The 18,973-nt window shown below is 59.9% G+C and overlaps 2 protein-coding genes across 9 annotated transcripts; one reads left to right on the forward strand and one right to left on the reverse strand.

Moving 5' to 3' along the window:
• Positions 1-86: 86 nt before the first annotated feature.
• On the reverse strand, positions 87-12,532 carry NCAPH2 (non-SMC condensin II complex subunit H2). 8 transcript variants are annotated; one of them, XM_037048700.1, is made up of 20 exons: positions 12,290-12,530; positions 7,661-7,762; positions 4,931-4,986; positions 4,758-4,839; positions 4,612-4,680; positions 4,408-4,487; positions 4,201-4,328; positions 3,891-3,974; positions 3,135-3,265; positions 2,453-2,524; positions 2,197-2,263; positions 1,719-1,826; positions 1,576-1,629; positions 1,325-1,395; positions 1,165-1,249; positions 978-1,076; positions 843-898; positions 663-764; positions 425-574; positions 87-358 (listed from the first exon to the last, which is right to left on the reverse strand). In XM_037048700.1, exons 1-20 carry the CDS (start codon positions 12,395-12,397, stop codon positions 218-220), a joined length of 1,845 nt encoding a protein of 614 aa, XP_036904595.1. In that variant the 5' UTR covers positions 12,398-12,530; the 3' UTR covers positions 87-217. The 8 variants fall into 8 exon arrangements, with proteins under 8 accessions (XP_036904595.1, XP_036904602.1, XP_036904627.1 ...); XM_037048707.1 differs by having other exon boundaries at positions 978-1,073; positions 12,290-12,529; XM_037048732.1 differs by having other exon boundaries at positions 843-895; positions 1,005-1,076; positions 12,290-12,529.
• Positions 12,533-12,669: 137 nt separating this feature from the next.
• Positions 12,670-17,290, forward strand: LMF2 (lipase maturation factor 2). The gene is made up of 14 exons (XM_037048688.1): positions 12,670-12,809; positions 13,314-13,567; positions 13,721-13,749; positions 13,884-14,101; positions 14,176-14,354; positions 14,760-14,901; positions 15,064-15,198; positions 15,272-15,377; positions 15,453-15,549; positions 15,635-15,817; positions 15,952-16,120; positions 16,208-16,319; positions 16,402-16,498; positions 16,591-17,290. The coding sequence occupies exons 1-14, from the start codon at positions 12,716-12,718 to the stop codon at positions 16,891-16,893; spliced, it is 2,118 nt and encodes a 705-aa protein (XP_036904583.1). The 5' UTR covers positions 12,670-12,715; the 3' UTR covers positions 16,894-17,290.
• Positions 17,291-18,973: the final 1,683 nt, after the last annotated feature.

Genomic DNA, 18,973 nt, shown 5'->3' on the forward strand with positions numbered 1-18,973 from the left:
AGCACAAGAGGGGCCTGGCTGCTGGCGGGGGTCCTGCAGGTGGGCAGCTGTCTTGTCTTCTGTGCACAGAGCAGGAGCCTTTATAAGGGGTTGGTAGCATGACAACACTTTATTAGGCTGGGCCAGCCAGGAAGCACATGTGGAGTGAGCAGGTGTTGCCCAGCGTCTTGGGGGGACAGGGCTTCCGGGCCCAACCCCCAGTCCCAGCACTCCCCACTCAGGGCTGAATCATGGAGGGGGCAGCGTAGGTCTGGAAGCGCTTGTGAGCCCGCTGGTGTGTGAGCAGTCTTAGGGACATGGTATCCACAGCCGCCTCCAGCCCTGGCTGCTGGGTGATCTCTACTGTGTGGTCATTGGCCTGTAAGGACAGTGTGTCAGCAGAACCCAGGGGCAACTTCCCTCCCAGCTCCCAAGGGCCACTCACCAATTGCAGGGAAGCCAGCATGGCACGACACACCTCGAACGCAGGCTGGCCAGCCACCAGCTTTGCAAAGGGACACCACTGGTTGAGCTGGCTGAACCTCGAGACCACCTGGTCCCCGTAAGTGTGGATGTCAAAGGGCGCGTGCTGCTCCTTCAAGGGGAGGGCATGATCCTGAGGCGAAGCTGCAGGCAGCAGGGCGGCTCCCATCCCAGGCAGGAGCTGACCCAGCCCCCCTCACCTGTTCCTGCAGCAGGGGCTGGATGCTGGTCTCCCAGTCCCTGACACGCTGGCTCAGCTCCGTCTCTTGGACAAACTTCTGAGACGTCGTGATGAAGAGTTCCTACAGAGGCCCACGGGCTACAGCCTTCTGTCTGGCTACAGCTCACCCAGTCCCCCGCCCCCTCCAACCAGGGCGTACCACGTTCCTTCGGACCAGCTCCTCGTAGCTCAGGGACGCTGGCATGGCCTCTGCTTCTGGAAAAGTGACAGTGTGAGCTGTGGGCCACACCCACCTCTCCCTCCCTTGTCCTCAGCGGGGTCCCTCCTGACCTACTGGCCAGCAGCCCACTCCCAGACCTACCCAGGTCTGCATCTTCCACAGGCGGTGCCCCCTCAGGCTCTGTGTACTCTTCCGGCTCTAGAAAGTCATCTGCCAGGACACCGGGCAGCCCAGCAGGAGAAAGGTCAGCCCACGCCTGTCCTGAGCTGCCCCACTCCCAGCCCACCCCACGTGCACCCACCTGCTTCCTCCAGGGAGTCCTCCGAGCGGTCCTCCTCTGCAGGCCACAGCCCCTCCTCGGCCCTCGGCAGCCACTGCTCAGCAACCTGTGCAAAGACTGTGAGGCCACTGCCATCTCCCACCCCTGGGGCTGTTTGGGGTCTGCCGTGGCTGGTACTTGCCTTCCTCCTCCGAAGTTTCTGGAGGGTCTCCAGCTGCTCCCTCACGTGTCTCCAGTACAGGACCTCCATGTCTGTGCACAAAGGGCTTGTAAGGGGCTCCATGTCCTGCCCAGCCCACCCAGCACCTTGGGCATCTGGAGGCGGGGGGGGGGGGGGGTGGGCACAGCACGGGTCATTATCCNGGGGGGGGGGGGTGGTGGGCACAGCACGGGTCATTATCCCTCAGAGTACACACAGGGCCCCAGCCTCACCTGCAAAGGACGGGCCCTTTCTCCGGGGCCGTCTGCTGTCAGCATGGTCAGCATCTGCGAGAGAACTGGGTCATCAAAAGCCAGGCCAAGTCCCCCCCTGCCCCCCCTGCATCCTCCTGCCCTGGCCCTGCCTGCCCACTCACAGGTGGCCAGGTACCACTGGTGGAAGTCTTGCAGCTTGGCAGCACCCTTCCTCTTGCGCTTCTGCCCTGGTGCCTCCTCCACACAGGCGGGCACGGAGTAGGGCCTACCTGGAGGCAGAGAGATGGCTCTCAAAGCACAGCTCTGGGCCCCAGGGCTGCTCACAGCCCACACCAGGCTCCTGGTGGGTACAGGGCACCCCTCACCCACAGCATCTGCGCCCCAGCAGACCAGCCATGGACCCCAGGTGGAAGTGTCCCTCCACTCAATTACCCTTTTTTAAATTTTTCAATTTACTTTTAGAGAGAGTGGAAGGGAATGAGAGAGAAGTATCAACGTGTGGTTGTCTCTTACGCACTCCTTACTGCGGACCTGGCCTGAAACCCAGGCATGTGCCCTGACCAGGGATCGAACTGGCGACCCTTTGGTTCATAGGCTGGCACTGAGTGCACTGAGCTACACCAGCCAGGGCCCAATTACCTTTCTTGAAGGGCTTAGAGTCCAGAGAGTTGAAGGGGTCCAGGCTCTGCCAGGGGTCCAGCGTCTCCTAAGGGAGCAGAAGCAGACTCAGGGAGAGCAGGGACACACACTTCCTTCCAAAGCCCCACACTGAGTACAGTGACAGCCAGGGAAGGACTGGCCACACTCAGTCCAGGGTGCCAGCACCGAGGGCCTCGTGCAGGCAGGAGAAAAGGTGGGTGGCGAGGCCTCGGGCGCACCCTCCCCACTGCCTCACCTTTGGCCGGGACACAGGCTCCAGGGCCTCTCGCCTCTCCCGGAGCTCGAACCTCCTGGGCTGGGCAGTACCCTGCAAAGAAACGGCCGCAGAGATGCCCCTCCTCTGCTCTGGGGGCCAATACCCTGCAGAGACTGTCTTTGGGGGCAAGAATTCAAACAGCTCAAGGACTAAAAAGTAAACCCTCTAAGAAAAGCTTCAGGAAAGCACACAAACTAGTGAACCAGTGGCCACGGGGAAGCAAAACAGAGGAATCGGATAAATACCCAGGCAGCTACCAGCCAAAATTAACAAGTGAACGTCGTTTCCTTGGGTGGCAGGTTTGCCTTGTGACAAGATTTCTGAGCTCTGGGGCTAGAGCACGGGGCCCTTCCTTTAGGGCCAAGGGAGGCAGCCAAGGCCTCCAAGGCACCACCCCCTGCCAGGCCCAGCTCAGCAGTCAGCTCCAGAGACCAGCTGCCACTCTGCATGTTTAAGTGAGCACACAGGGCTCAGGCCCTTGGAGGCAAGCCCACCCGAGGAGCCGCACCTGCTCTGCTGGGGAGAGGAGAGGGACCTGGAAGGTGGAAGGGCCGGAGGAGCAGGACCCCGGGGCTACCTTCCCAGATGGAGCGGGGCTACTGCAGACCTAGGGCTGCCCAGCAGATGGCTTGGGCTTCACAGGCCTCAGTGTGGGTCCCACCTGCTGCGGGCTCCTGGGCTCCTGGGGCTCCAGAGGGACCTCAGGGGTCATGGCCTCAGGGAGCTCTGCTGCCCCCTCTGCATCCTCATCCTCACCCCCGCCTCCGGGCATCAGGCCTTCTGGAGAGGTGCCTGGGCAGGGGAGTGAGAGACCCGTCAGCCCAGAGGAGCCCGAAGGCCAGACAGCAGGTGGGGGCTGCCATCTGGGCCCAAGAGGCCGTCCCCCGTCTCAGCCTCATTCACAGACCCAGAGGAGACGGCGAGGCGTTTTATACTCTCCTTGCCGTGCTACTGTGGTGTTTAGTTCATTTTGTTTCTTTTTTAAAAATATTTTATTTATTTTTAGAGAGAAGGGAAGGGAAAGAGTGGGAAAGAAACATCAATGTGTGGTTGCCTCTCATGTGTCCCCTGCTGGGCACCTGGCCTGCAGCCCAGGCATGTGCCCTGACTGGGAATCGAACCTCCCAGGCTTCACAGGCCCGTCCTCAATCCACTGAGCTACACCAGCCAGGGTGTGTTTCTTAGCTAACTTCCTTTTTAAATGCTGCCATCCGTGTCTGCCCAGAGAGGAGGCCTGGGGGCAGGTGGATGGGCAGACAGGCCAGCAGGGCCTGGGTGCACGGGGCCAGCTCCGAGGCATCACTGCTCCCCACACCTCCCCAGCACAGGTACAGAGGAGCAGGCAGGCTAGGTCTGCTGAGCACAGAGCCGCGTCCCCGCCCCCACCTGTAGGTCTACCAGGATGACTTCTTCTCACCTGGCTCCTGAGATCTGCTGGGCACAGCCACTGGACTCTTGCTCACAGAGATTTCCATTGGCTGGTCCTCAGCCCTCCCAGCCTCTGGGAGAGATGGGGGTTGGACACGTGAGCCCAGGCCCTCCTGCAGAATGCCCCTCCCACAGGCCCTGAGGGGAGCAGAGCCCTGGACTCGGCCAGATGTAGGCCGAGACAGGTGACGGGGCCAAGCAGTCAGCTCCAGCAGGCCAGTCCATGGAGGTGGCCGAGACGAGAGCTGGTGGACACCGGGTCCCCAGCAAGGAGCCCAGCCCCACACCCAGGTCCTCACCCTTCCTCGGCAGCAGGGTCTCCCGGGGGGTCAAGCCCTCTGGCTCCAACATGAAGGCTCCTCTGGGGTGAGGGGTGCATGTATTCATCCTGAAGTCCTTCCGGCTGGCCAGGACCTCCCCCTGACAGCTGTGCAGGCAGAAACACAGCCACTGCAGAGAGCCCCTTAGCAGTGCCCCGCCGCCCCACACCAGACCCAGACCCAAACCTGTACAGCGGGCTGTTGTTCTTCTCCAGCTCGTCCAGGGCTACCAGGGCCATGGGCAGGAGGGGGACGATGACAACCTCCTGCACAGGGGCCGAGAGGAAGTTGAGCCGTGGGTCCCATGGGCTCCAGGCAGGCAACCCACGTGCCACTCCATCCAGCACCCTCCTGGGTTCCACTCGGCCCCACCCGCGAGGGAGCACTCACGGTGGGGGCCTGCTCCTGCCTGAGGTCCACATTAGCTCGGGTGTCGGGTAGGTCATCCAGCGACAGGAACTGGGGGGACACAGTGGGCTCAGCAGTGGCACCACCAGCATGCAGAAAGCAGCAGCCCTGCACCCAGAAAACCTCACCTCGTCCTCCACCGGCTGGGTGGCCCTGGAGCTGGCATCCCTGCCGGCCCCATCTTCCCGCACCAACAGCTGCCTGGCCCGCCTGGAAGAGCATCGATGAGCGGGTGTATAGAGGCTGGAGGCCACTGGGGGGCGCACAGGCTCCTCCCCCAGGCTCCGCCCCCAGGACTCACCTCTTGCCAGAGATGAAGTCGAGGGCCTGGTACACCAGCGAGTAGAGGTACTCAACCTGGAGGCCAAAGGCAGGAGGTGAGGACGCAGGAAGGAGCCCACCCTCGATGCCCCAAGGTTGTCCCCGGGGCTTTCCAACCCGAACATCTGAGCAGAGGAGCCAGCTGCCCTCTCCGAAACCTCCAGCACAAGTCCCACTACTGTGGCCACCGAAGTGCTTCTCTGCTTGAACAGAATCACTCCCAGGCTGAAGCCCCTTCCCTGCCCCACACTCGACAGAGCAGCAGGGGGCCCTCTGGAGGCCATGCACCCACCACAAGCCGTGTGCAGCCCACCCAGCACCCCTCGCTGGCTCCACCCCACCTCCAGGAGCCTCTGGGCCATTTCCCCTAGGCCACAGCACCCAAAAGCACACACAGCACCCTCTGCTCAGCCTGCCCTTTCTCTCACACACCAGGCACTGGGCACCGGGTGCACAAGAGATACTCTGGGACCATGCTTCACCTCAGTCTGCCTGAGCCAGGTGCTGCTGCCGCTCTGAGCTCATAAGAGAATCAGCCCAAGGCACACTCTCCCTCCTCCTCCCCGCCCACAGGCCTGCACCTCCTGAACCCGCAGAACCCCAGGGGGACTTGCCAGTAGTGAAACCGTGAGCTCGCCCGGCCCAGCCCCCGAACCCCCAACCACCTCCAGGCACCCCGCCCCCCACCCTGACTTCCTGGTGAGCCGACACAGCCGCACCTCCGCTCACTCCTTGAACTGGGAGTTCTAGTCCTCAGGGAGCCAGAGCAGACCACCCAGGCCACCCCGCCTCCTGCCCCAGCTCCAGGGCACAAGGGAGGGGACAAGCTCAGATTCAGGGACACAGTGCAGGGCCCAGGGCTGTTGCCCAGGGTCTAGAACCTAGTGCCGTACTAGCCAACACAGCAGGCACTAGCCACACGTGACCATAGCAATTTAAATTATTTAAAAGTTGATAAAACTCGCCCTGGCTGGTGTGGCTCAGTGGACTGAGCGCCGGCCTGTGAACCAAAGGATCCCGGTTCGATTCCCAGTCAGGGCACATTCCTGGGGTGCCAGCCAAGTCCCCAGTAGGGAGCGTGTGAGAGGCAACCACACATTAATGCTTCTCTCTCCTTCCTCCCTGCTTACCCTCTCTCTAAAAATAAATCTTTAAAAAAATCTAATAAATCTCTAATAAATCTCAAAGTTCAAAATTCCTTAGCCACACGAGTCACAGTTCCAGGGCTCAGCAGCCAGGTGCAGCCGGCAGCCGCCCATCTGGCAGCAGGGATCCAGGTCATGCCCAGCACCCTGAGAGCCCAGCGGGCCGATGACCCAGGGCCTGCAGCCCCCACCTCTTCACTCCAGAAGACATCCTGCCTGCCGTGCCTGCCTCATCACCCATCTGCCCACCTCCTGTCTGGCAGTTCCACTGGGGTTTGTGCTTTCAAAGTCAGTTGCAGACATTCTGTCTTAGGACAAACACAAGACACAGGAATTCGATTTAATGGGATTATCTAGGTCAAAGATCAATAAAATCTTAGACTGTCTTAACAGCCCGTGGTGCCCAGAGACTCATCCACCATGTCCTGTGCCCACTCGGCTGCAGTCCCATCACTGTCCCTTCTCTGTCAGCTGTGGACCCGGCACCCAACTCCCCAAAATCCCTGTGCCCAATTTCTCTGGATCAGGATTCACATCTCCCTCTGGCCCCCAGTTCCCCAGCTGCCCCTCCACGGTGTGGCTCCGTGGTTTTCAATCCTCTTCCCATTGGGGATGTTTTAAGAAACCCTGAGGCCTGTGCTCCCTCTTGGGCGCACACCGGTGCCTTTCCGGCCCCCTCCTCGCCCCCGCCCCCACGTGTCCCATTTACCCTCCTCTGTCCCGAGCTCCAAGGGCCCTCCTTTTGCGTCTGTAATTGGTTTCCTGAGCTCATTTGTTCTACAGTTCTCTTGTACCTCTGTGACTTCCTGAATGAACTTTCTCTTAGTTAAAAAAAAAACATACGGATGCCAACACCACCACCCGCTTTCTGATTTCATCAGTCCGATAAGGACCAGCCACCGGGAACCGTTTGGACTGCAGCCTGGGTCCAGAGCCACGGCTCCAGTTACTGCCCAGGCTCTTCCCTCCCCTTTCGGATGCTCGGGCTGAGTCCACGCTGACTCGGAGCACCTTCTCGTGCTCCCGGTTTCCCCGTGCCAGTGGGCTGGCCTTCTCTCCCTAATCCCCAGGGACCTCCCAACTGCAGACCTCCCCTGACACTTGGAAATATTTAGCACATGTGTCCGATCCACTGAGCTGAACATTTTTGGTCCCGGAAGCTGTCCCCTGCTCTAACTCCATCAGGACACTGTCTCTGCTGCCCCTCTCCGACTTCTCCTCTTGAGGGTGCCCCCCCATCACTGGTTTCCCCTCGGTGCTCCCTCCTTCTGGCTTTGCCTCTTGCTCTACAACAGGCTCTCGGGCTGGGGACCAGGCACTGTGGGCTGGACAAATCTTTGCAGTGTGTGGGGCTCTCCTGCACGGATGTATAGAAGCAGGCCCTGCAATTCTAAATACAAGCTTTTTGTTCCACGTTAAACGGTGGCAAGGAATGGAGGAAGGAGACGGGAGGGGTTGACAAGGCAGGTCAGAGATGGGGTGAGCCTGTCACTTGCTCCAGTAGCACAGAGGACCTCGGTCCTACTCGACACTGAAACTCCCAGACCAGGGTCGGGGACACCCACCTTCTTACTGTAGACACAGGCAGAGCCCTGGATCAGCAGCGCGGCCTCCACGAAGTTCATTGTGGTTTTGCCCTCGTCAAAGGAGATGCAGATCTGGTCCAGCTGCAAGACACAGTCAGCTCAGCAGGAAGCTGAGCGTGTGCACATCTCCCGGGGTCTGCCCACCCACCAGCCCCTTCCCCCAACACCGCAGGCCAGTGCCATCTCCAGTCACCACAAGCAGCCCTCGGCTGGGCAGCTCTGGCTCTGCCTTGGGCTTACCATTCACCTGCTTTTAGGCGGGGGGGGGGGGGGGGGGGGGGGCCNGGGGGGGGGGGGGGGGGGGGGGGGGGGGGGGGTCCTTGTGCTGTCCACTCCCTGTGGACTCCCCACCTCTGAGCCTGGTATTTGGAAGAGGGAGACCCCAAGTGTGCCAATCACAAACGGCCTGCAGTGCACGTCAGCCCCCTGCTGAGGGCACCTGGTGCCGTGCCCGTGTGAGTCAGACTAGGAGGGATTGGCAGGAAGGCCCCACACCCCAAGGGGGGTGGGCCTCAGGGGCAGGGAAGACAGAGACAAAACGCAGGGGTCTCTGTGCTTTGAGTGGAAAACCCAGGAAACACTTCTGGGTGAGGCCTTCCCCTCCCTGTGACCCCTGAACCCCAGCTCCCATCACCTCTTCAGTGTCACTGTCCCCTGACCCAAGGCCGACAGGTCCCAAAGCAGCAGGGCGCGTCTGTAGCTGCAGTCCAGGTGTCTCTGAGACCCCGACGTTTGATCCCCACCCTTCCCTCGGGACCTTCCCTGCAGCCTGGCCCTCCGCCAGCAGTGCCTAGAAGCCCTCGCCTGTTCGTCAAACTCTCTGCCTGGAACGCCACCCCCGGTGGGGTGGGGTGGCGCTTCTGCGGTCTTGCCGTCTCACTCGGGCTCCCTGCCATCCTGCAGGCTGGTCTGGCCCAGCCTGAGCTCCCCTCCCTCCTTGCACTGTCAGCACTCGGGGTAATTCCAGCCTGTAGCTCGGCGCCTGATGCTGGTGCCCAATGAATGTTTGATGAGCAAGCGATGGCGTCAGAGCTAAGCCTAGAGACGGACCTAGAGATGGTCCTTTGTGGTCCACTTCCCTAGATGAAGGGACTGGCTTTTCAGGAAGAACAACCACCGCACAAAGGCAGTTTGCTGACAGGACTCAGCTGTTTAGGAAAAGAGTATCACGCAAACATGTCCAAAGAGTAGGGTGCACTGGGGAAGCTATTAGGCCCCAGGGCAGCACCAAGAAGGGGCAGTCTGGGTGGATTCCACTAGGGGGCGACCTCTCCTGGTTCCTGAAGGACAGGGAGTCAGTGGCCCAGGGAGAGAGGGAGAAGAGACAGGAGTAGGAGAGCAAGAAAGTCCGAGCAAATGGGCATATTCCTGAGAGAAGGGAGCAGGCAGAGGGGGCAGCCAGGCCCCCCAGACCCTGGGCAGCAGGGGTGGTGGCCCTTCTGTTCAGTGACACTCTCATCTCGGCTGGTCCCCTACTCCCAGGACCTCACACTCCATTCTCCTTCTGACGACTCCCAAATGCATGCTCCCATCTTTATTGTCCTGCAGAAATCCCAGTCTTCCTGATCTTCCAATAAATGCATGCTGGATCTGCCATCGATGCCCAAACCTGTACATCCAACCGCCTTCTTCGAGAACCATTGGGATGGCTTACCCAAAATTCACACCGAATCAGGTCCCCCTGAACCCTAGAGGTCCCCTACTCACACCATGGCCCATAAGTCGGGGTCTTAGCTCCCCCCAACCCTGTTCAGCCCTGCCTAGTTCCCTGCCCCCACGACCTGTCTGCTCCTGTCCAGAGACCACCATCCCTCCAGCCCCTCACTTCCCTCCAGTCTATTCTTCACATAGCAGCCAGGGCTTGTCTTCAGACATGAGCGAGACATCACAGTACTCAACCCTAATGGCCTTCTGCCACTCTTAGGAAAAAAGCCCAGAATCCTAGGCAGAGCCTTCCAGGCTGAGCAGGCTCCCTCTTCGCGGCCTGCCACCCCCTGTAAGCTGCACAGCGGCCACCGGCCCCCTTCCTGGTCCTCCACAGAACGGCACTGACCCACCTCAGTAGCCTGAACACACTCTGAGCCTGGGTCATTCTTCAGCTCACTGTGACTAGGCAGCTCCTTTCACCCCAGCCAGAGTGAGGGCCCCCAGTCAAACTCCTCAGGGAGCCCCCAACCTGCTTCCAAACCCCTCATCAGTCTGTGGTTGTGCAAACACACACACACAGTGGGGAGGGGAATGGGCTCCGCTCTGCCGCCCACTAGCTAGGACTTCGTGCATGTCACTCAACCTCTCTGCAGAACTAATACCTGTGCCAGCAGGCCTTCTGTGAGGACTACGTGAGTTTACACGCACAGAGCATACAAAACAGGGCTTAGCAAGAGCCCGTACTGAACATGCGATATTGCAGCTCCAGGGTTTACTGCCTTGGGATCAATCCATCTCCCACAAGAGTGAAGCCAGAACTGCTGTCTGTTTGCCACTGTTCTCCAAAGGTTTAACAGGTTTTTAGCAAACAGGAGACAATCAACAATGACTAAATCGACAAGACGAAAGAATTTAGCAACAGAATAATATCTGTTTTCTTGAAAAAGAACATTCTGACAGCTGTGTGGAAGATGAAAGGAGAAGACAGACAAAACCTGAGTTTGGGGGACAGGGTGGGCAGAGGAAGTTTGGCAGAGCAGACACAGGAAGCAGGAAGTAGATCCACCAGGCACCCAAGTCCCCTGCTTGGGACCTGGGCCCACAGCAGCCAGCCCAGCACAGTCTTCAGCATTGTCTCAGCATAGTGTGTCCAGCCAGAGGTCCATCATCATGTCAGGTGTTCATCTAACAGACATTTGTTCTGCAGCTACTAAGTGCTGGACGTTGTGTTTAGCAAAAGGAAGGGAGCATAAATATGGTCCCTGGCCTTGAAGAATTTACATTCTAGAATGAAAATAGACCCTAAATAACTTAGCAGCTTGTAATAAACATTCTAAAGTATATAACACGCTATGACAGAGAAAACTACTTTAGATAGAATAGTCAGCTCACATTGAAACAGAGACATAAAGAATAACAGTAATGATGTGTAAAAAACTGGGTGAGAACTACACACCAGTAGGAACAGAAAATACATTCTACGCAGCCAAGAATGAGTTTGCACCTGTAGGCTGACTGGCTCAAAATAACAGGTGAAGAGCCCTAGTGAAGGCTGAAACAGGAAGCAGGGCTGAATTCAAAGCACGAAGCTTGAATTTTATTCTGAGAGCAATGGAAAGCCTTGGAGGGGTTCTAGGCAGGGCTGTGATGCAGCTGGGTGCGAATATATAAGAGTCACACTTGCTGCCAGATGGAGCATGAATTGGATGTGGCCAAACACAGTGGCAGGGAGCCCAGGAGGAAGAAGGTTTTACATGAATCTGAGTCGGATGGTGGCCTGGACCATAGGCAAGGGAGAACACATGGATTTGAGTGAATTCACGGGTGGACTGGCTGTGGCATGGGGAGTTTCACTAGAACAGCTCTGAGCGTTCACCTTTGGTTGAATAGTGGTGCCATTTACCAAGATCAGGAAGACTGGGATTTCCGCAGGACAATAAAGAGCCGCATGTTAAACACGTGAGATCTGAGATGCCTTGCGACATCCAAGCAGAATGTCAAGTAGGCAGCTGGCGATGCAAAACAGAGTCAGAGGAAATATGCAGGATGGAGATACATGCAGGACCTGGGAACTGGCTTCATACAGGTGACGTTGGCAATCACGGAAAGAGATGAGATCACTGAGGGAGCACAGTAAGGAGGTGGTCCAGGACCCACCCGAGGAGCTGGACACTACAAAGTTGCACAGGGAAGAAAAAGTAGGCAATGAAATGAGACGAAAATCAGAACCCAAAACCTGTTTTGAAGAGGAGTGGTGGGCCTTGGCCACATCGCTCCATGGGTTACAGTGTCATTCCCATATGCCAAGGCTGCAGGTTTGCTCCTGGGTCAGGGCATATCCTGGAATCAACCAATGAACGCTTGAATAAGTGGAACAAACCCGTGTCTCTTTCTCGCTCCCTCCCTAAATTCAATCAATGAAAAAGGAGGGAGTGGTCAACACAACAAATGCTGCTGAGTTGAATCAGAGGACACGTCTACCGTCCCCCGGATTTGATAGGATGGAGGTCATTACTGATCAAAACCAGAGCAGACCCAAACTTAAGAGTCAAAGTGAAGCGCAGAAATAGAGCAGACAGCTCCTCACTATGTCGCGCCCCTTACACTAATATATATTGCATGCCAGTTATAGTTAAATTTAAGTAAAAGAAAGACGCCCCTACATCGTCACCTAGCTCTCTCAAACACCCAAACATGCACATAAGTTCTACTCGGTTACATTAAAGAAAACGGTGGTCATCACCTGCTAAATCGATTTCATGGTTCGCTAATGGGTGGCGCGCGACCTGCAATGACAGCTCCAGGCTACTCGAACAAGGGAGGCAGTGACGGTGCTGGGAGCCTCAGGACGAGCGCGGCCAGAGCTCCGGATGTACAGCCCCGAAGGCGGCGGGACGCCCAGCAGCCCGGGCCCGGCGCCCCGCCCGCCAGCCCCGCGCCACTGCCCCGGGCCGCCCTCACCTCCTCCAGATACTCGCCCAGCTGGGCGGCCACGTCCACCTCCCAGTTCTTGGTGAGGTCGCGGATGGGCTGCAGGAGGTGGGCGAAGCGCGCCTCCACGTCCTCCATGTCCGGGAGAGGCCGGGGCGGCCCGGGGACCGCGGAGCCGGCTCCGAAGGGGGCCAGTGTCCTCAGCCCGCCACTAGTTCTGGCGCCATTTTGCTGTTCCCGCCCAGGAAAGTACGCAGCGCGCGGCGCCGCGCGCACACCTATGACGTCCGAGACTAAGGCGAACTTAGGCACGGCGCGGCTGGCGCACCAGAGGCGGGGCAGGCGTGGGGGCGGGGCTAGGGCTGGAGGCGGGCCCGGGGCGTGGCCTGCCGTTGCGCCGGCTGGGCGTGGGCGGGCGGGCAAGCCGGCTCTAGTCCAGCGGGCCGCGTAGCGGACATGGCGGGCTCGCGACTCCCGCGGCAGCTCTTCCTCCAGGGCGTGGCCGCCGTTTTCATGTTCGCCTTCGCTTCCCTCTACACACAGATCCCGGGTGAGGGCGCCGAGCGCGGACCCGCAACCCGCGCCCTTGCCCTCTGATCTCCCCGCTGGCACTCCGCTGTCCTAGGGCGGGAGTGAGGTCCAGGCCTTGACGCGTGGGGCGGGGGCTGCTGTTCGTGTCCTGCGGGCTGCAGGGTTTGGGGGTAGGAGGACTTGCAGTGGTCCGTTTCTCACAGGGTTCGAGCTCTGACCTGGTGCGAGACAAAGCCAGAGGCACGTGGGCCCATATCTGGTGGGGCAGGTAGCAGGCTGGGCTGTGCCAAGCAGGAGATCCTGGCCTGAGGAGTCCGGAGTGGGGCGGAGGCTGACCTGGGGGCAGGGGCGGTCCGCAGGTGCTGACCTGTTGGGGTTAGAGTCTCCCCATCCTGACCTAGGTTGGGAGGGAAGGGCTGCAGTTCTTGACCTGAGGAGGCAGATGTTCAGGCCAGGGCTGGTGGGGGAAGTCGGGCCTCCCAGCGCAGGGTCCAGGACCTGACCCTAATGTGCCCTTCCACAGGCCTGTATGGCACGGAGGGCATCCTGCCTGCACGGAGGACACTGCGGCCTCAGGGCAAGGGGCCCTGGCAGCAGCTGTGGGAGACCCCGACGCTGCTGTGGGAGGCACCTAGACTCGGGCTGGATACAGCACAGGGCCTGGAGCTGCTGAGCCTGCTGGGCACCCTGCTGGCCCTGGGCGCCCTGCTGTTGCCCCAGCTTCGCCACCTCCTCGTCTACCTGCTGCTCTGGGCTGCCTACCTGTCTGCCTGCCAGGCAAGTGGGGGCTGCCTGCTGTCCCACCACCACCACTGCAAACCTTGTCACCAGACCACTTCAGCCCCGTCCGCCCTCTACCCCACCCATCTCTGCCTGGCCTACCTACCCAGACACACATCCCTTGCCCCCTGACAACCCCTTTCTCTGCAGGTGGGCCAGGTGTTCCTTTATTTCCAGTGGTGAGTGACTTTTGGGGGTGGGACTTCAGGAGGCTGGGGGTGGGGCAGGATGTGTTTGCCTTTCCTGGGAGGACCCTCTGGGGGAGCAACTTTGATGGGGAGGGGGCCCTTTGTGCTCTTCCTTCTCCCCTTAGGGATTCCCTGCTGCTGGAGACTGGCTTCCTGGCTGTGCTGGTGGCCCCCCTGTGGCAACCCCCCCACCATAAGCAGCCCCCCCAGGGTGGGCTGGCAGGGGCCTTGCCCCATGAAGCCCTCCCCTTCTGGCTCGTGCGCTGGCTGCTGTTTCGCCTCATGTTCGCCTCGGGTGTGGTCAAGCTGACCAGCCGTTGCCCCGCGTGGTGGGGACTCACCGGTGAGGGTCCCAGCCTGCCCACGGGGCAATCCTGGGGGCTCTGCCCAGCCCTGACCACCCATCGTCGCCTACAGCCCTCACCTACCACTACGAGACGCAGTGCCTGCCCACGCCTGCCGCCTGGTTTGCCCACCACCTGCCAGTCTGGCTGCACAAGCTCAGCGTGGTGGCCACCTTCCTCATCGAGATGGCCGTGCCCCCTCTGTTCTTCGCCCCTGCTCGCCGCCTGCGCCTGGCTGCCTTCTACTCTCAGGTGAGTGGGGCATCAGCCATCAGGAGACAGGCAGGATGTGGCCTTCTTCCACACTGCCCAGTAGTCCCATTGGGAACAGGTTAGCTGCTGCTGACAGTCAGAAGGCCTTGCAGGCAGGGGGCCTAGTTAGCTTAAGGTGTGAAGGTGTGCCTCTGGGGCAGGGCACAGCCCTGCTGGAGCATGTCAGCCTTCAGTCAGCAGGGGCACGAGGTGTGCTGAGCTTGGCTTTTCTCAGGGTGGTGTGGAGGAGCCGTGGGAAGTATGAGCAGACAGTGGAGGGATGGAGATAGGACGCCGAAGGAGGAGCGGGATGCCTGTACGAAAGATCTGGGCTGCGGGGTGGCCAGGATCTGAAGGGCCAGGTGGGGGTGCGGGCCTGAGCTCTGAGCACAGATGCTCGCCCAGGTCCTGCTGCAAGTCCTGATCATTGTCACCGGCAACTATAATTTCTTCAACCTGCTCACCTTGGTGCTCACCACTGCCCTTCTGGACGACCAGCACCTGGCTGCCAGGTCTGACAACAGCTACCGCAAAAAGACACCTGCCTGTGAGTGTCTCCTGTCTGGACAGCCAGCCATCCTCACCTGAACGGCCAGCAGGGTGTCTGTCTCCTTCCCCCAGCAGCCCCCACTCGCCTCTAGCTCTCCAGCCCCCTGGCTTCCCCGCTCCAGCCCTATTCCCAGCTGACCATGACTATCTTGCCCTGCAGCCTGGGCCAAGGCCCTGCTGGCCCTGCTGGCTCTGCTGCTGGAATTGACCGTCTATGGGCTGCTGGCCTATGGCACCGTGCACTATTTTGGCCTGGAGGTCGACTGGGAGCATCACATCATCCGCTCCAGGACCAGTGAGTACCAGCTGGGTGCAGGGGTGCAGGGGCTGGATTGGACCGCCCCTCCTCACGCCCCTTCCTTGCACAGTCTTCACCTTCCACCAGTTCTCCCAGTGGCTGAAGATGGTGACCCTGCCCACCATGTGGCTGGGGGGTGCTTCCCTCACCTGGGAACTGCTGACTGCCCTCTGGAGGTATACGCAGGGCTGGGTGGGGGTGCTCTGTGGTGTGCTGAGCAGGGCTGACCGCACTTGGCTCCCCACCCGCAGGTGGACCCAGGTGCGAGGGTGGTCGCGAAAGCTCTGGGCCGCAGTCCAGCTGTCTGTCTGTGGCTCTGCCACTGTGGCCATGTTCCTGGTCAGCCTGGTGGGTAGCGCTTCACAGATGGCCGGGCGAGGGGGTTGGGAAGGGGCTAGAAAAACACACGGGGCCTCCACCCCCTTGCCCCCAGGTGCCATACTCCTACGTAGAACCCTCCACCCACGGGCGCCTCTGGACGGGGGCCCACCGCCTGTTTGGGGCCGTGGAGCACCTGCAGCTGGCCAACTCCTACGGCCTCTTCCGACGGATGACCGGTCTGGGTGGGCGGCCTGAGGTGGTGCTGGAGGGCAGCTACGACGGGCACCGCTGGACAGTAAGCGCTCCAGGGGCCCTGCTTGGGGCACCTGGTGGGCTCCTCAGGGGGGACCCACTGGAGTGGGGTTAGGGGGAGGAAGGGGGGAACCCGGGTCCAGCTGCCCTTATGAACCCAGGTGGGCTCTGGTACAGGAGATCGAGTTCATGTACAAGCCAGGGAATGTGAGCTGGCCGCCCCCAGTCGTGGTACCCCACCAGCCACGCCTCGACTGGCAGATGTGGTTCGCCGCCCTTGGCCCGCACACGCACAGCCCATGGTTCACCAGCTTGGTGCTCTGCCTGTTGCAGGGCAAGGAGCCAGGTGAGGCCTGCGGAGGGGCCGGGGCTTTTGGGTTGGGGGCTTGAGGGCGGGACTAAGGAGCCACCAGCTGAGTCCCCTCCCCGGCAGTGATCCGCCTCATCCAGCACAACGTGGCCAGGTACCCTTTCCACAAGCAGCCGCCCACCTACGTGCGGGCCCAGCGTTACAAGTACTGGTTCTCACAGCCTGGGGAGCAGGGGTAAGGTTGGGGTGCCCTAGGGGCTGTGGCTGGGGACTGGGACCTTGCTTAGCGCCTCCTAAACCCTGGTGTCCTTTTGCAGCCGGTGGTGGCGACGCCAGTGGGTGGAGGAATTCTTCCCACCCGTGTCCCTGGGGGACCCGACACTGGACATGCTGCTCAGGCAGTTTGGCCTCCAGGTACAAAGGCACTAGCCAGGCTGGGAGAGGTGACAGGGTTGACCTCCACCCACAGTGCGACCCCACTGACTCTCCTCAATCCTGTCTCACAGGACAAGAGCCCGCCCCGGGCCCGCAGCTCTAGCCACTCCCTCGCCCGGGCCCTCCTCTGGACACGGAAACAACTGTCGCCCCTGGAGGCCCCTACTCTGCTCTGGGGACTCATCCTCGCCGTGGTGGCCATTCGGATCATGCGGGCCCTGCTGTGGCCCCTTCCCTCCCGGGCCTCCCCTCCCCACAGGGAGGAGAAGCACAGGCCAGCCCCCAAGAAGGACCCAGGAGCTGCCACTGAGCAGGCCGTTTCAGCCCCCAGCAACTGCAACAGCAGCTCCCAGGCCACCCGGCGGAAAAAGTAGCCGCATTCTGTCGGCCGCGTGTCCAGAGAGCGTGGGGTCCCTGGCACGCCGCCAGCTGCTCTCCAGGCAGATGCAGGCTGGGGTGCTGCCCTCAGGAGCAGGCTCTGTCCGCCCTGCTGCTCCCAGGGCCCACTTGTCCCCCACGTCAGCCATGTCCCTCCCCGGAGCACCTTCTGGCCTGGACAGTGGCGTAAGAGGCGTGTGACCAGCTCAAGGCCCTTCCCAGCACGTTGTCATCAGGACTCTGGGTGTCCAGTCCAGGTCTGGAGGGGCCCGAATCTGATGCCGTGACCCCAGCACCTGCTCAAGAAAGAAGAGACTGCCTTGGCACATCATCTCCACACCAGCCCATCCCGTCACTCAGCTCACAAGCCAATAAAGGCTTCTTTTTGCCTGATGTGTACCTGGCGTTTCTTCCCGCTGGGGAGCCTGGGGACGGTGTCTCTGGCAGTGGACACAGCCCAGGTGCTGTCCACCTGTCGCTGACCTGGCTTCTTGGGTGCCTTTGCTCTCCTGCCCTCAGTGTTCCCCTCTGTAACGTGGGGAACCTACCCTGGCCCTGCCCGAGCCCCTGAGCCTCAGCCTGGCAGCTTGTCAAATCCACACGTGAAGGCGTTCAGCACAGTCCCAGAACATGGGGCCTGGATCCATCGGAGGGCCAGAGAACTCAGCAGAACTTGACCCCTGCCATCTTTCCTGCTTCAGCCTCCTCATCTCGGGGAAGAATGGAAAACCCAGAGCACTGGGAAGGGAGTGAAGGAGAGCTGGGGAGGTGGTTAGAGCAGCTTGGGGGACAGGTCAGGAGAGCACTGGGTACCACTCAGCAAGGGAAGGCCTGAGAGGCTAAAAGGCTACCCAAGGAGCCAGGGAGGGAGGGGTGCTGGGGCCTGGATCTGGGCAGAAGAGGGCGCTGTCCAGGCTTTCTTTTGGGGTCAGTCAGGCTGCTGACCTCCGTGGGCACTTAGCTCAGCCTTCCCTCTCCCCCCATGCTTGCCCGCAGAGCCCTGGGCAGCTCGCCATCAGGCCCAGCTCCTTGCCGTGTCAATGACTCCCTCTGACCAACCCGGGCGGACGGAGCTACATGTTCAGCCTGTGCCCACAGCCACTCATGACTCCAGTGAACCTGTGACCTGAGCTTGCAGGTGGCTTCAAAGTGCTGACACCTGGAGTGAGTGATCTGGAAGATGACTTTTGGTTTAGGACAACAATACACCCAAAATTCAAAGTTAAAGTCAGTCGGTGAATTTCTCTTTTGCAGCGTTGTTTTGTTTTCTGTAACAGCTCTCCTGAGATGTAATTCACATGCCATGGAACTCACCCAGTTAAAGCACACAGTTCAGCAGCTTTTGTCGATTCACAGAGTGGCGCATCTGTCACTGCGGTCAAGTTTAAAACCTTTTCGTCACCTCCAGAAGAAACCCCTCTCACCTTAGCTGGCATTTCGTAACCCTGCCCACGCCACACCCTCGGCAACCACTACCGTGACTTCTGTTTCTATAGAGGTGCCTATTCTGGATGCCCTATATGAGTACAGTTACACAGTTTATGCTCGTAGCTGGCTTCTTTCACAGAGCTCGGTGTTTTTAAGGCACATTCCCGTAAACCCATGTATCGGAACTTCATGCCTTTTCGTGGCTGGTGACATTGCACTGTGTGTGTGCACCCCACCTGGCTTATGCATTTATGCACCAGGGGCACCTGGGGTGTTCCCAGCTTTTGGCTGGTGCAGAAACCTTTCCTATGGACATGGGTGTGCAGTTTGGATTGGCTGGCGCCTAGGAATGGGATGACAGGATCCCGAGACAACTCTGGGTTCACCTTCGAGGACTCACCAAACAGTTCTGCACACAGGGGCCCCCTTTACGTTTCCTCAGGCAGTATTTCCACTTTCTCCACAGCTGCACTGCACCGATTTTCCCTTCTTTGTAACAGCCATCCTACCGGGCATGAAACAGTATCTCGTGGTTGCTTTGATTTGCCTTTGCCCAGTGACTAAAGGTGTTGAGCAACTTCTCATGTGCTTGCTGGCCACTAGTGTATCTTTGAAGAAATGTCTATTCAAGTCCTCTGCCCATTTTTA

This window comes from Sturnira hondurensis, unplaced genomic scaffold, assembly GCF_014824575.4.
Source record: "Sturnira hondurensis isolate 20B ecotype Veracruz unplaced genomic scaffold, ASM1482457v3 Scaffold0000780, whole genome shotgun sequence".
Lineage (NCBI taxonomy): Eukaryota > Metazoa > Chordata > Mammalia > Chiroptera > Phyllostomidae > Sturnira > Sturnira hondurensis.

Excerpts from the sequence above, each read along its gene's own strand:
- NCAPH2 (XM_037048700.1), bottom strand. The coding sequence starts at position 12,397 with ATGGAGGACGTGGAGGCGCGCTTCGCCCACCTCCTGCAGCCCATCCGC. Across the intron at positions 1,827-2,196 it reads CTCTAAGCCCTTCAAGAAAG|GTAGGCCCTACTCCGTGCCC; the intron begins GTAATTGGGCCC and ends CTCTGCCTCCAG. Across the intron at positions 575-662 it reads AGCCCCTGCTGCAGGAACAG|GAGCAGCACGCGCCCTTTGA; the intron begins GTGAGGGGGGCT and ends CTCCCCTTGAAG.
- LMF2 (XM_037048688.1), top strand. The coding sequence starts at position 12,716 with ATGGCGGGCTCGCGACTCCCGCGGCAGCTCTTCCTCCAGGGCGTGGCC. Across the intron at positions 12,810-13,313 it reads CCTCTACACACAGATCCCGG|GCCTGTATGGCACGGAGGGC; the intron begins GTGAGGGCGCCG and ends GCCCTTCCACAG. Across the intron at positions 13,750-13,883 it reads GTGTTCCTTTATTTCCAGTG|GGATTCCCTGCTGCTGGAGA; the intron begins GTGAGTGACTTT and ends TTCTCCCCTTAG.